Below are 15,425 nucleotides of genomic sequence, written 5' to 3'. Positions count from 1 at the left end.
GTCGCCGAGGCCAATATTACGTGAAAGTTCTGCTTTTCTTGAAGCAACACTGTGTATATTAATTTAAACCATTAACTTTTCCTATTTGTGTGTACGCGCTACTTAACAGTGATAATGCTATTGACTGACTACATCACGTGTCCTAAGCTCTGAATATCCACTGTATCGGCTGACGAGATCACGTGACATGAGGTATGACTGGCTTACAAAAGCGCATCACAATCTTGATTTCAATGCTTCGGAAAGTAACATGCGGTGTTTGGTGGAATTCTATTTGTACTTTCGTAATATGAAAATAAGCAGTGTACATTATCTTTTTTTTTCTCCAAGTTTCGTTTTCTTAAGGGCTGAAAAATTCTACGCCGGTGTATAAAATCATAACCATTCAAAGGATTGATAAGTTTTACAGCTCCAAGGAAAAATATGTCGCATAACACGGAAAAAGTGTATTTCCACCCGGGAGAAAGTGTGTTTTTAAGCGGGAAATCGGGAAAAAATCTGGGATTTTTTTTTCCTTGTCTGCATATACACCCTGTCTGTCATTTCTCAATATCACAGCAGCAGCAACAACAGGATTTGTTGTCTGACTCTGTAAAAACTTGTTGTCAGCGTGTGAGCTACTGCAATACAGAAGGGAAATGACAACAACAAAAATGTAAGATGCTTTCTACGAGGCAGAAATGAATGTATGGAGGAAGCAGTAGTCAGTAGTAAACATGAATGGAACAAGGGGATCATAAACAGCACATTCCCCTGTCACATTCATTAGAAGTGTGAGTGACAGTGAGACCAAAGAAGTTTTCTTTATTGAAGATCATAATTTTGATTAATTTTAAAATGAAACAAAAATAAATATATAATAAGTTAAGTATTTCCTTTTTTTAAAATTTAGGGTCAGGAAATGTCTGAAATATAGCTTTTAAAACCCTAAATCAGACTTCTGATCTTTAAATTTTCTGGTTGGGGAGGGGAAGGGGGGGAGGTGGACCCTCCCACCCACCATATTTACCATGTTACTAACAGTCCCCTCTCAAGATTGGCAACTGCGAGAAACTCGGTTTTAAATTGAAACTGCTGTGGGCAGAACCTTGTTCAAGTTCAGCAGCATTGATGTGCCTCCCAAAATTCTGGGCGGGCTGGCTAATAAGGTCAGTGGAGACCTTTGCTGCTGTGTAGAACTTCCTGCGGCATCTGTATTCTGGCCTGGATGGGAATAGTGGAGTAAGAGATCTCAGGCAATTGCTTTAGGACATGCAACATGCCTATCTACTTTTGTGTCCGCATATTACTACATAAAGCAAGGTAAAGTAAACAGTAATGTACACCTTAGAGACCCAACTATTTCTATTTAGGAACCTTGGGAATGAAAGCTTTGTAGTGGAATTAGAGGAGAAATTAAATAACTTGAAATGTGATTTAGTGAGGTTGCTAGACATGTGGCAAAAAATTTAAGAAAAATAAAATTAAAATCAGGAGACGAGTTTTATTACAGAGGAACAGTTTCAGGTGTAGATTATATTAAAGAAAATTTTATTACAGCTACTGTAGGAATGTAGGACAGAATTGGAAGACTAGTCGTAAAGACAACCAACAGATATTTCTTGGAACTCTTTCAAGTCTCTGGATCATTGTGATAAAGAGTTAGAAGACATGTACCAAAATATCTACAGAAACTGCATGTATGGTGGCAAGCCACAATATATATAGTTTGACATATATAATTAAAACTCAACTGAGTTAGTGATAGATCTGAAGGTGGTTGCTGTGAGCACTTGGAATTAATTATCTGTTGGGAATGATGGTGATTATACTAAAAATAAGTAAATTCATATAAATAGATTGTAAAACAGGTGACTAACTTTTGTTTTTGCACCAGCAGCAGTTTATTAAGGCTGCATTATAAAAGTTCCGGAGGAGTAGATACAGACATGTACAGTCAGTACAGTCATTATCCTAGAGCAACATATTATTATAAGCCAAACGAAATGCAGTGTAGGAATGTTACAAGTTAGATCAGTCCATAACAAAAGTTCCAAGTAAACAATCAAAGGGCAGTCTAGGAAAAAACAAGTTTGTAACAAGACTCCAATAAACTGGATTAGTGAGAAACTCTTGGTGGCATTCATGGTACACGCAACATAGGCTATAAGCTGCAGACCTACCACACATGCATATTATCTTTTCCTTTCTGTACTAATGACAGCTTTTCCATTGGTTTATATTTCTTTTATAAGCTTTCTTCTGCATATTGACAGTTTACATCTATGTTCTGTGCAATTTTCTGAAAATATTACTACTAGTAATATTAGTAGTAGTGGTGGTGATTGTGATAGTAGTAGTAGTAGTAGTAGTAGTAGTAGTAGTATCGTTGTTAACAGCTCTGAAAACTGCTTAATGATACAGGAATCTGTCAGCTGCCTGTCTTTAGATTGGTGTGACATACTTCTTGGTTTAATTTACTTACATTTTATAATAATTGTCAGGAAACAGACTGAGAATCATTTTGTTACAGTACTTTGAACAAGATGATCCGGACCTCTATCTTAGTAAAGTGAAGTACATTCTGGACAATGACGTTGAAGAAATGGAACTTTATTTTGTTGAAGAGGAGTATGACCGCACAGGCCAGCTAACAAAGGTAGCTTTTCTGATTATATCTCATATATATTGCTAATTTTAGATAAGCTTAAGGGTGAAATATTTGGTCTTACAATATGTGTAGTGTTTTAGTATACATATTTTTGCAAATGCTTTAAAGTATATAAATGTGTTATTACTGCTCTATCAACTGCCGACGATGCATACTCGATCACTCTCACATCATTCTGTGTGAATCCTATTGAAAAGAGATCAGGCAGAGATTTGGAATGAGGCAAGTTATATATTAACAGACAGAAGTAACCACTGCAGGCTACTTCTGTAAAGTATAATAGCAACAATTTATGAGCAGGCTCTATTAGTCTAGTCACATTGACAGCTAAGGAAATTAATTCTAGATTAAGCTACTTTGAGAAAGGCTCCTGTTCCTTCTGTTCATGTGCTGTTTTTATGTAATATTTTGTACGAGAAATTCACGTAACTTTATAGGTAACACTATCGGCTCCTATACACTAAGTTGAAGATGCATAATACAAAAATTTGACTTAGCCAGAATTTCCATTCCTGAGTTCCGGTACTCTGATAAATTACAGAGTGAGTGGCAACATGTTTTCCTGGAGGAATGAGTAAATAAAAATTATTTTTCAAGGAAACTGCAAGCAAAAAATGTCTTCTCGTATAATAAAAGATTGAATATGCATTAGATGTCATCATCTGTACTTGACTATTATTCTTCATGCATGGGCCCAATAGGACCATGTGAGGTACAGTCAGTCAGATTCGCTTTTGATGGTTGGTCTTCTTTTGGGTCCAAATTTGTTTCATGCTTTCAGAAGGAAGTCTCTTTCTGTCATTATACCACGGTTTTCCAGTTTGTTTTCTACTTTCCCTCTGTCCAGTTTTCCAATCAGATATCTTTTGTCTGAATGTTTTTCTATTTGTAACATCTGTCTGAATTATACTGGCTACTTCAAGATCCTCCTGAACCACAATGATCCATTTAATTGGCTTAGTTTTGGTCTTACTTCTGTTTTTGTAGAATTCTGTTGTTTGCTTTGTCAACCTAGTGGATGCCATTCTTTTAATGTGCCCCTAAAATTTAAGTCTTCAATTTCTCATGTCACCATGTATGTCTGTGTATTCTTCTGTTTCCTTATTACTTCTCAGCCTATAAGTTTCTCCATCAGTAACTGTGGGACCTAATATTTTCATAACAATCTTTCTTTTTTCTTTTGAATTTCGCCAGTATCCCTCTTTCTGTTTAAAATGGAAGTTTCTGCTCCATAAAGACATTCAGGTTTGGTTACAATGCTGTGATGCCTAAGTTTACTGAATTTAGAAAGTGATTTTTCATTATAAATATTTTGTGTTAATCTGAATGCAGTTGCCATTTTTTGACAGTGAACTTCGTTTGCAGCTTTTTACAGACTTTTTTCTTGTATGATTTCTCCCAAGTATTTAAACTGAGAAACCCTTTTTATTTTTCCATATTTCATGTTCAAAAACATTGGCACTTTTTTGTTGCATGCCATATAATCTGTTTTTCTGAATTATATTTGTAGTCCTACTTTTTCTGTAACTTCTTTAAGAATTTGTTTTTGAGTTGTGGTAATATCCCTAGTTAAAATTGCCAGATCATCTGCAAAAATGAGGCAATCTACTCTAATATTACTTCTACCTAACTTGATTGATTTATCTGTATTTTGGCTCAACTTTATCTCTTGCTATTCTGTAATTACCTCTTCCAAATCACAGTTAAACAGTAATGAAGAGAGTCCATCTCCCCATCCAACACCAGTCTTTATATCAAATGGTTCAGAAACTTTTCCCATGAATTTAACGTTAGAACTAGTGTCAGTTGACGTTTCTTTAATAAGTGTTAGTTTTATTATCTAGCCCTTGTTCCTTTAAAATTTGGAAAAGAGATTCACAATCAACTGAGTTTTTGGTCTTTCTAAAATCCACAAATGCACATTCAATGTTGTTACTATAAATCCTTTGGTGCCTAAGGATTAGTTTTAAATTAAGAATTTGTTCCAGACAGGATCTGTTTGGTCTAAAGCCTGCTTGGTATTCACCAGTTTTGGGTTCTAACTGTACTTTGGCTCAATAAAGCAAACATTGCTAGAGAATTTTGTATGTGACCAGGAGAAGAGAAATTCCTCCCAATTATTAACATCAGTTTTATTCCCTTTTTTATGCAGTGGATGAATTAGGGCAGTTTTACAGTCCTCATGTATTTTCTTTGTTTGCCAGATATGTCCTATTAGTTAAGTGATTTCTTTTATAGTGTTAAACCCAACTTATTTAGTAGTTCTGCAACTATACCATCTTCTCTGGATGCTTTATTGTTTGTAAGTCTTTTAATTTGTTTAGTTATTTCGATTACCTCGTGTACTTGAGAGCTAGAGTTGATGTTATTAGTTTACTGTGGCTGGAATTTATTCACAGGGTCTGGACTGTTTAATATTTTTTCAAAATAATTAGCAAGTATCTTAGAATTTGCCTGGTTGTTAAGAGCCAAACTGTCATTTTCATTTTTGGAGTGAAGTCTTTGAGGTCGGTAACCAGTTAGTTTTGTTTTGAATGTTTTATGAAAGTTTCTTGTATTGTTCTTTTGGAAGTCCTTATCAATTTCTAAAAGTTGGGAATTTTTTGTAGTTTCATTTAGTCTGTCACATTAATTTAGATATTTCTTTTCTTACAGTTAGGAAGGTGCTGTGCGTATTTTCAGTTTTGTTACTATTCCAATTTTTGAATGCCTCATGTCTGGACTTAACTGCAGTTTCATAATCTGCATCCCACCAAGGGTGTTTTTGTCTCTTTCAAAGCAGAATTAAATTTTGTGCTGTTTTGATTAATTTTCATTTAGGCTTTGCCAGTTGTTGGATTATTTTCTGTCAAGTTCACATGTTAGAGTTGGGGTTATTTTAACAGTGTCAAATTTTGGGATAACATTTTTTGTTTTGAAGAGTTTTTGAGGTTGAAGTTTTACTTTTTTTCATGTTAAATAATGGTCGGAATCAAAAGTAGCCCCTTTCCTAACTTGGACATTTAGAGTTTCTTTGTAGGTAGGATATGAAATTGCTAAATGATAGATTTCAAATTCACCAATAAATGTACTACCAAGTTTTTTGTTTAGAAGCATTCTTTTTAAAATGTGTTGAAATGATTTTAAGGTTAAAATTTTTGCACGTTTCAACATCTCTTTGGCCATTTTGGTTTGTTCATTTATGTGCAGGAAATCCGCCCTCCATTTTCTTTCATTTTTTTCTCTTTACCTAATTGAGCTTTAAAACCACCCATTAAAGTTTTAACATGGTTTGATGCTTTCTAACATTTCCCAAGATTTATTAACTTCTTCAGGATTTTCACAGTTCTCCTCATTAACTAACATGGCATTATATACTTCACTACACAAATAATTTTACAGAAAATATAGTATTTGACATAAAATAACTAAATTATATTGTAGAGAAATTCCTAATGCTCCTTTGTGATATTTTACATGTGTCTGTTCTTTCATATGGTGTGATCAGAAAGATATCAGAATTGTTTAAAAGTGGGTATTTATTGCACTTACGGTGTTAAAAAGTTATATTTCCACAAAAGTACTCCATCCCTGCAACAAAATATGTGCCGCAACTATCATAGAGTTATTGAAACCATTCTGAACCCTTTACCTGATATGGCCTTCGGCCACTGTGTTAGTTTCCATCAGTTTTTCATCTCTCTAACTTTAATTTTTAACCACAAAAACTAATAAAATTGGCAGGTGCCAGACAGAACAAGAGGCGTAAAAGTTCAGTGTTCTGTTTAGTCTTGGCAGGGTAACTTTTAACCAGAAATGGATGGTACTCGGAGGCATTATTATGCAGCAAAACCTGATATGCAACCCATTCTTGTGGTCATTTCTCTAAAAAGTGTATTTCAGGCAGTGGAAGGTAACACCATAAAATTCCTTTTTTACAGAGTCTCTTTTGAGATGAATTCATACTGAATGACACCTGCATACTCAGCCTTCTCCAATTTCATTTCCTCTTTGCTTTTGGTCATTCAGGTTTTTGCTTCCTTGTAAATATTTTTATCGTCCTTTGATATTTTGCTGTGTGATTGTAGAGGAAATATTAGATTGTATGTGTGTAACTACAGTTTCTAGAAAACTGTCATCTGCGTCTGCTACTGCTCACTATTGTCTGCGAGCTTCCTTCTGCACTGGTGACTGAATTTTCAGAAATACATACAAGCAAACATCCATGTTCAAAATTACATATGGAAAGCTGTGAACAATATCATTATTAAACTTACTTAAGCTACAAGAATGTTAATTGTTTGTTGATTTATTTGCCCAAAAGAGCACAAGTGTGCTCAATATTTTCCAGTGGTGGAGGTGTTTAGGTGGCTATGTATGTATGCAATTGGTCATGTTCATTACTTACATGGCCTTCACCAAACCTTCTATGGTGCTTAAACCTCTGTAGTCAGATGGCAGAATTGTTCCAGTGCACAGAACTGAATGTTCAGTCTGTTCAGTAAAGGACATTCCAAAATGTGTTGACAGGGGAACACTGTCAATGGTGATACTGTTTGTCCACTGATGACAACTACATAGTAATCCCAACTACTTATACATTTTTGCACCTGGTTGTGCTAACCTAAGAAATAGGAATATTCTTGTGGAGGTCATACTGCTGACATCTGCTTATTGGTTCTGGGATTTTTTTTTCAGTCTGCAGCATGTTTAAAATGTGCCTTTCGATCATTATAGTGGTTCAGAAGTGCCGATCCTTTTGTGAACACATTGTCTACAAGGTGCCAAAGATGTAATATATGAATTTACGTGCTCTGCAGTTATCAGTGTTTATGGTGTTCAAAATTTCTTCAAAGAAGAAGATGATATCAGTTCGCACTTTCATACCAATGTGAAATTTAGAAATATAAAAATAAGTGAACACGGAGTAGTTAATCACGTCAAGTTGTTTGACAGAAAATAGGCTTGTGGACTGGTTGAGGGATCTATGTAATAAATATGAAATAACTGGCCCCTCTCTAGGAAACAGTTTGTGTTGACTATCGACCACGTTGTGTGTAATATCTTTGTTTGGCAAGTTCTATGTGAGCAGTCTGTGGTCACGCGAAATGATAAACATGTGTACCAAGAATCAAGAATATGTACATTACTGGCCATTAAAATTGCTACACCAAGAAGAAATGCAGATGATAAACGGGTATTCATTGGACAAATATATTATAGAGAACTGACATGTGATTATATTTTCATGCAATTTGGGTGCATAGATCCTGAGAAATCAGTACCCAGAACAACCACCTCTGGCCGTAATAACGGCCTCAATATGCCTGGGCATTGAGTGAAACAGAGCTTGGATGGCGTGTACAGGTACAACTGTCCATGCAGCTTCAACACGATACCGCAGGTCATCAAGAGTAGTGACTGGCGCATTGTGACGAGCCAGTTGCTCGGCCACCATTGACCAGACATTTTCAATTGGTGAGACATCTGGAGAATGTGCTGGCCAGGGCAGCAGTCGAACATTTTCTGTATCCAGAAAGGCTCCTAAAGGACTTGCAACATGCAGTTGTGCATTATCCTGCTGAAATGTAGGGTTTCGCAGGGATCGAATGAAGGGTAGAGCCACGGGTCTTAACACATCTGAAATGTAACATCCACTGTTCAAAGTGCAGTCAGTGCGAACAAGAGGTGACAAAGACGTGTAACCAATGGCAGCCTAAATCGCTCCAGGCAAATGCCGGGATGGTTCCTTTCAAAGGGCATGGCCGACATCCTTCCCCATTCTTCCCTAATCCGATGAGACAGATGACCTCGCTGTCTGGTCTCCTTCCCCAAAACAACCAACAATGGCACCCCATACCTTCACGCTGGGTGATACGCCAGTATGATGATGAAAAATACACGCTTCCAATGTGCGTTCACCGTGATGTCGTCAAACATGGATGCAACCATCATGATGCTGTAAACAGAACCTGGATTCATCAGAAAAAATGACGTTTTGCCATTCTTGCACCCAGGTTCGTCGTTGATTACACCATCGCAGGTGCTTCTGTCTGTGATGCAGCGTCAAGGGTAACCGCAGCCATGGTCTCTGAGCTGATAGTCCATGCTGCTGCAAACATCGTTGAATTGTTCGTGCAGATGGTTGTTGTCTTGCAAACGTCCCCATTGGTTGACTCAGGGATCGAGACATGGCTGCACGATCCGTTACAGCCATGCAGATAAGATGCCTGACATCTCGACTGCTAGTGATACGAGGCCATTGGGATCCAGCACGGCGTTCCGTGCTATCCTCCTGAACCCACCAATTCCATATTCAGCTAACAGTCATTGGATCTCGACCAACAATGTTGCGATACGATAAACCACAATCGCAATAGGCTACAATCCGACAGGCTACATTCCGACCTTTATCAAAGTCGGAAATGTGATGGTACGCGTTTCTCCTTCTTACACGAGGCATCACAACAATGTTTCACCAGGCAACACTGGTCAACTGCTGTTTGTGTATGAGAAATCGGTTGGAAACGTTCCTCATGTCAACACGTTATAGGTGTCGCCACCGGCGCCAACCTTGTGTGAATGCTCTGAAAAGCTAATCATCTGCATATCACAGCATCTTTTTCCTGTCGGTTAAATTTCGCACCTGTAGCACGTCATCTTCGTGGTGTAGCAATTTTAATGGCCAGTAGTGTGTATCTGTATATGTGTGCTTCGGACCAATAAAATCATGCTCATTACATTTGGTATAGTGTACATCAGTGGATCCGGCAGTCCTACTACACTAAACCCATCCTGGTGACCCCAAATTTATTCACGAGCACTACAACAAACTCTCGTACTGTCGAACAGTACACAATGGATCGCTTACCACCTGCTATACTGCACATGTGCCAACTAGGTTTTCCAACGGACGCTTCAGCGTTGTTTTCGAATTATCCACCTTGTGTTCACAATAGTTTGATGCAGTTTCTGAACACACCGGCTAGCTGTGCTCAACAGGACAGTGCTTCTACATTGCCACAGCCACCTGTGCCAGCATCAGGCATGAAGAATAACTTTTTATTATCGTACATGAATTAGCAGTCGTGTGGCAGTGTTCCATACCAACAGAACGTGTGCAAAACTTTGAATGCGAACGTTTTACGTCGATTATGATCTTTCCACATGTTCAGAGTGCTCAACAATGGCCGACACAGTGTGCTCAAACCCCAGTGAATATGTTTACAAGTTTCCCGAGTGCCAGTGTGAACTTTCCACTCGAGTCAGTGGCAGTAGAAATCGAGCCAGACGCTCAAGACAGGAAATTTCATGTTTGTCCTGGAACTCCAGATTTGGCATCAGCCCCCCCCCCCACCCCGCACCAGCAGCGTCTGCTTTGTGAGTGTTTCCAATGGCACATGCCATTCCTGCTGTGTCTTCCACGTGTGTTCCACAAACACTAGGCGATTTTTAATAATTTTAATGCACCTATAGGGGAGGGGCCCAGAAACTGTACTCTGTCATTCTCTGCAAATCGGTCGACTACGGTCAACTCTAAAACGCCGGTCCATTCTACACCTGTTGGCATTACTTCGTCGAATGCCCGACTTGTTGATTTCTTGACCACGGTCGAGCCAGCTGCACCTACCGTGCCTCACGCGACTGACAGTGTTGGGAACTGGTACACCACTACTGCACCTGAGCTAGTTATGCTGCAGAGCTATGGGCAGGAAGTGACAGTTTCCGACAAACAGTCATGCCAAAACTCCCCCATCTGTTGGCCTAAGTTACCACCCCTTCACAAGGACCACCCACGCACATTGTTTGCCTTGGTCAACCACGTCCTGCAGCTACACGGAATTGCTGACAACTACTCGAAGTTCCTTTGCTTACTAGTCACCTCCATGATGAACCACACCTGATCTGTGATATTGTGACTTCGCCCAATGCACCATCCTCGAGCGCCTATCCACATGTACAGAGGAAGCTATATGCCTCATCATCAGTCACGAATCACTGGTTTTCAGATCCCCGTCGCAGCTCTGGTGTCATCTTCGCACTATGATTGACACACATCATATGCCAGATGCTACACTTTGGACCATCTGGTTTCTCAAATTCACCTTCTCCATGTAACTTCAGCCCCACTGTATGCTAAACTGAAGATCGCAGACCAGGTTTACAACATTCTGCCATCCCTGCATACCTCCCCCCACCCCCCACCCCGTCTCCCTCCCCCAGGGGGCCCTCTGGCCTCAAGGGTTGGCACATTTGTGCGACAGTTTCCATTGTGTGATACAGAGTGCACACGACTCGCTCCACATGGGCCCAACGCCGTGGCAGCCACCGCCGCTGTAACTCCTCTCTTACCAACACAACTGCTACGCCGACATCGGAGGAATCTACAAACACCACTTTGGCCTCAGCCAACTCGGCAACGGCAACATGCCGTTCTGCTTGGTGTTATTTCCATTCCCACTTTGGCAACGCAACTAAGAAATGTCGTTCCCCATGCACGTTCCCAAACTAATAGCGCGACCCAATTCAGGTGCTATGGGATGCGTTAGATCACAGAGACGCCTTTCCTTTATTACTTCTTCACTTCATGTGCCAGGACGCTTGTACGTGAAAGATGTAGTGTCTTGTCTTTCGTTTCTAGTCAACATGAGGCGCAAGGTTAGTGTGATACCTTTGTCTGCAGGTATTAAATTTGAGCGTCAGCCTTGCCCCCACTTCGTGCCGCCAATAATTCCTTGATCCAATCTCATGGAATAACTAATTTAAACCTTAAACTGCAGGACATTAACGCTCCCTTACAGTGAACTTTCGTTATTGCCGATGTGGAAGAGCCTGTGCTTGGGATAGATTCTCTCTTAGCCCATGCCCTTTCACCTAATGTACAGTGAGGTACACTAATCTTTAACTTAGTAGACTGTACCATCGGTTCTGATATTACTTCCCTCTCATCCGAGAGCACCACTCTATTGTCTGAGCTAGCTGAAGCCGCTGTTGCAGAGCTCTCTTAAATCACACAATGATGATGAACTTCGGGACAGCAACGAAGCCCTCCGCTTACACATCGCCACCGTGCAAGCCAAGCTCACAGACGCTCGTAAGCAGGTTACCCAGCTGTCACACACGGCCACACCCCCAGTCCCCAAACCCCGCACTGCATCCACGCACTTGCCGCTGATGCCACATGACTTTTCTACTCCAGACAGAAGCTGTGCCTGTGACACTACCAAGTACCCCACCAAGCTCCATGACAAGACTACCAGTGGATCACCACCACTGCTGCTGATCTGCCAGCCTGGGACACACAAGCGCGTGCGTTACAGATTAGTCATACTGCATTCGGTGCGGGTCAATCATCCCCGTCAGTGTTTGCAATCAACAATGGTACTGTCCATAGAATCAATACCAAGGAAGGCCCACCAGTACGTGCAAAGGCTAGGCGTTTAAACCCAGAAAAACTTAAACATGCCATTGTTATTATTCAGGAACTTTTAGACAGTAAGACTATTCACCCTTCTTCTAGTAGTTGGTCATCACCCATTCATTTGGTGCCTAAGAAAGATGACACTTTCTGCCTCTGCGGTGACTATCAGGTGCTTAACGCCAGAACAATTTTAGATAATTATCCCATCCCAAATATTCAAGATTTTGCTTCCCAACTGCATTGGGCACAAATTTTCAGTGTAGTCGACTGTCACAAGGCGTACCACCAACTGCCAGTGGCACTGGAGGATGTTGAAAAACTGCCATCATCACCCTGTTCAGATTGTTCGAGTATCTATTTATGCTGTTCAGCCTTAAAAATGCCGCACAGACATGGCAATGGTTCATTGACCTGTTGGTTGGAAAACTGGACTTTGCATATGCGTACCTTGATGACTTTTTAATTTTTTCTTCCTCACTCGAAGAACATGAACTCCACTTAAATACAGTGTTACAACTATAACAGGCAAATGTTGTTGCAGTGAACAAAGTCACAACTTCGCTGCACTAGTGTCACTTTTCTGGGCCACGGGGTTTCTGCCGACGGCATCTGCCCCGTACCCGAACAGGTTGTGGCCATTAGTATGGTGCCTTTGCCCAAAGACTTTCAGGGCCTCTGCCGCTTCCTAGAAACAGTAAATTACTACCGCAAACACATTCCCCATGCCACTGACCTTGAAGCCCCACCGACGGATGCTCTCACAGGAAAAACACTTCAGGGTCTCGGGCGGTCACGTGGACTACAATTATGCGATGCGCATTTGATAACCTCAAGTCAGTCTTACAGACGGCCGTGACACTCACTCATCCCATCCCCGATGCCCCCATCTCGCTTACTACAGACGCGAGTGATAGAGCAATGTATATCTGTATATGTCATGCATTTTACATGTGGTATAGAGTACATCAGTGGATCCGGCAATCCTACTACACTAAACCCATAAGTTTATTGCAAGTTGTTGGGACAACAAAGTGTATTGCATGACTGGAAAAAGTGTAGATTGTTCCAAACTATAAGGAGGCTTGCAGGATAGAGGAACAAAACCATAGATTGATCTCATTGATGTCACTATTTTGTAGTATTATGAAACATAGTTTGATCCAGAATATCATGAATTTTCTAGAAATTGAACAACTCTTCTACAGGACTAGACATCAGTTCTACAGTAATTGACTTTGTGAAACCCAGATTGCTCTGTTTGTTCTGAAGTTCACGAAGGAAGTAGATAGTGGAGCTCTTGTTGACACTGATTTTCATGACTGTCAGAAAGATGTTTTGATACAGTGTTGTACCAAAACATAGGAAACAAAAATACAAATATGTCATTGCATTGTGTTGAGGATGTCCTATTAAACAGAACTCATTACATCCTTTTAATGGGAAGGCACCTTAGAAGTAAAAACAACATATGCAGCAGTGTGAGAGAACTGTTACTGTTGATGATATTTGTAAATGGCCAAACAGATAATGTCTTTAGCTCCACGAGGCTGTTTGCAAATGATAGGTATTTACGGGAAGGTGACACTGATAGGATAGTGTTGCAAAATGCTAAGAGGTTTGCAGATGAGGAATTTCTGGAGTAAAAATCAGTGGCTGACTCTTAACATAAACAAATATATTGCAGTGAGTCCAAACAGATAAAGGAACCAGTATTGTTTAACTATGTTTATGATGATTCATGGGGGAATCAGCCACAGCTGTCAAGTATTTCAGAGTACCTGTCAAGAGCAATATAAAAGTGGAACAACCACAGAAACCTAGCCATTGGAAAAGCAGATTGTAATGTGACTAATTGCTGGGCTGCAGTTGCTGCCCTTACAGTATATGTTGTCTTGCTGTTATTTGGGATAATGAGAAGTCTGAAGCACCCAATGCAATGTTGCAGTAGTTAGCTTGCCACTTTTCCACATTTATTGATACATGAATTATTAAACTGATTGGCTTGTATACTATACTTCATACAAAATATTCATCACAGGTAAGCACACACATCCCATTACAACATATTTGACAGTGGCAACACATTTACAGTTCACTTTTTCTACTCAGAATGAAGTTAGGTTGATATATATATCCACTGCATATAAAAGTTGTTTGCAAAGTTGTTGACAAAATGAATGCAAATTATGGACTGACTTTCTCAAAGAAATTTAAAAAAATAATTCTACTTCATAATTTGGACGTTGACAGCTAAGCAAGGACTAAGACGTTCACACACATACAGGAGTTAACGGTTTAGCTATTAGGACCAACTGACTGGAGTGTTGTCCTCCACAAGTATTTAAGGAATTGCATAAGAATAATAATTCAAATTTGTCATTATATTTTGATTTACAATTGGAAAAGGAAAAATTACTAGATATGGAATTACAGTGAGCCAAGGCGTAATCTGGTTTAACTGTGGATTGGATAATTGGACAGTTGACAAAATTATATGGACTATATTGCAAATATTATGCATAGTCCTGCAGTGATCCACAGTTCCTACCAAAAATTGATAAAATATGGAATATTCTCTATCAAATAATTAACAAACTAATATGTTTGTATAGTAGAAGTGGGCATTTTCATAATCAGAAAAATTCCGGCTACAAAACTAATTAACTGAATTATAGAAATAATTTGCCAGTTAAAAATGAAATGTTATGTAAGACATAGTATTTATGAATAATTTTTGAAATATAATGTTTTTGGAAAAAGTAAGGTACTTGATAAGATGGGGATAAGGGCTTTAACTTGAGGTATAATGCTTCAGACAGAACTACTTATTAGCTCATTCCAAATTCCATTTCCACACATTCGTGGAATATCTTGAATTATAGGTATCTTCCCATCAAAATTATTTCAAAGTAAATGAATTAGCCTGTTGTCATCAGTAATTGAGAAATTACATTGTAACTAATAGAACTTTTAGCATTTTATGCTTGAATAACAAAGTAGCTAATTAATGGAACAGTCATATTGTGTCATTCATAAGTCTAAATCAAATAAAGAAGAAAATTATAATTACTGTTGGGAATGGTACATGAACAAGAGTATGGTTCCAGCTTCCTGTGTTAAAAGTCAAACTATCATAGATAAAATAATGTCAAGTCATATTTATTGAAAGAATACTAAAGTGGTTCCTTACAAAACCTTTATTCAACTGGTTATTGAATGTTGGGGATGTTCCAGGGTCTGTACTTAGTTACAATCATGGAAGGGTTGGAAAGATTACAAAAAGAGCTATGTGCTACATCATAGGTTCCATTGTTTGTCATGAGAATGCTACAGAACACACTGCAGTGAGATATGTTTATATAGAAAGATGTGCGT

The 15,425-nt window shown here is 39.2% G+C and overlaps 1 protein-coding gene across 1 annotated transcript in view; it reads left to right on the top strand.

The window, feature by feature from the left end:
* LOC126092644 (apoptosis-resistant E3 ubiquitin protein ligase 1) overlaps positions 1–15,425 on the top strand; it is a 200,254-nt gene that overhangs the window by 151,030 nt on the left and 33,799 nt on the right. Inside the window, exon 14 of the mRNA XM_049908367.1 lies at positions 2,513–2,638. Coding sequence (XP_049764324.1) covers positions 2,513–2,638 — 126 coding nt within the window. The remainder of the gene's footprint in view (positions 1–2,512; positions 2,639–15,425) is intronic.

The sequence above is a fragment of the Schistocerca cancellata genome, chromosome 7 (genome assembly GCF_023864275.1).
Source record: "Schistocerca cancellata isolate TAMUIC-IGC-003103 chromosome 7, iqSchCanc2.1, whole genome shotgun sequence".
Taxonomy (NCBI): Eukaryota; Metazoa; Arthropoda; class Insecta; order Orthoptera; family Acrididae; genus Schistocerca; species Schistocerca cancellata.
This window is presented reverse-complemented; position numbering and strand designations above follow the sequence as displayed.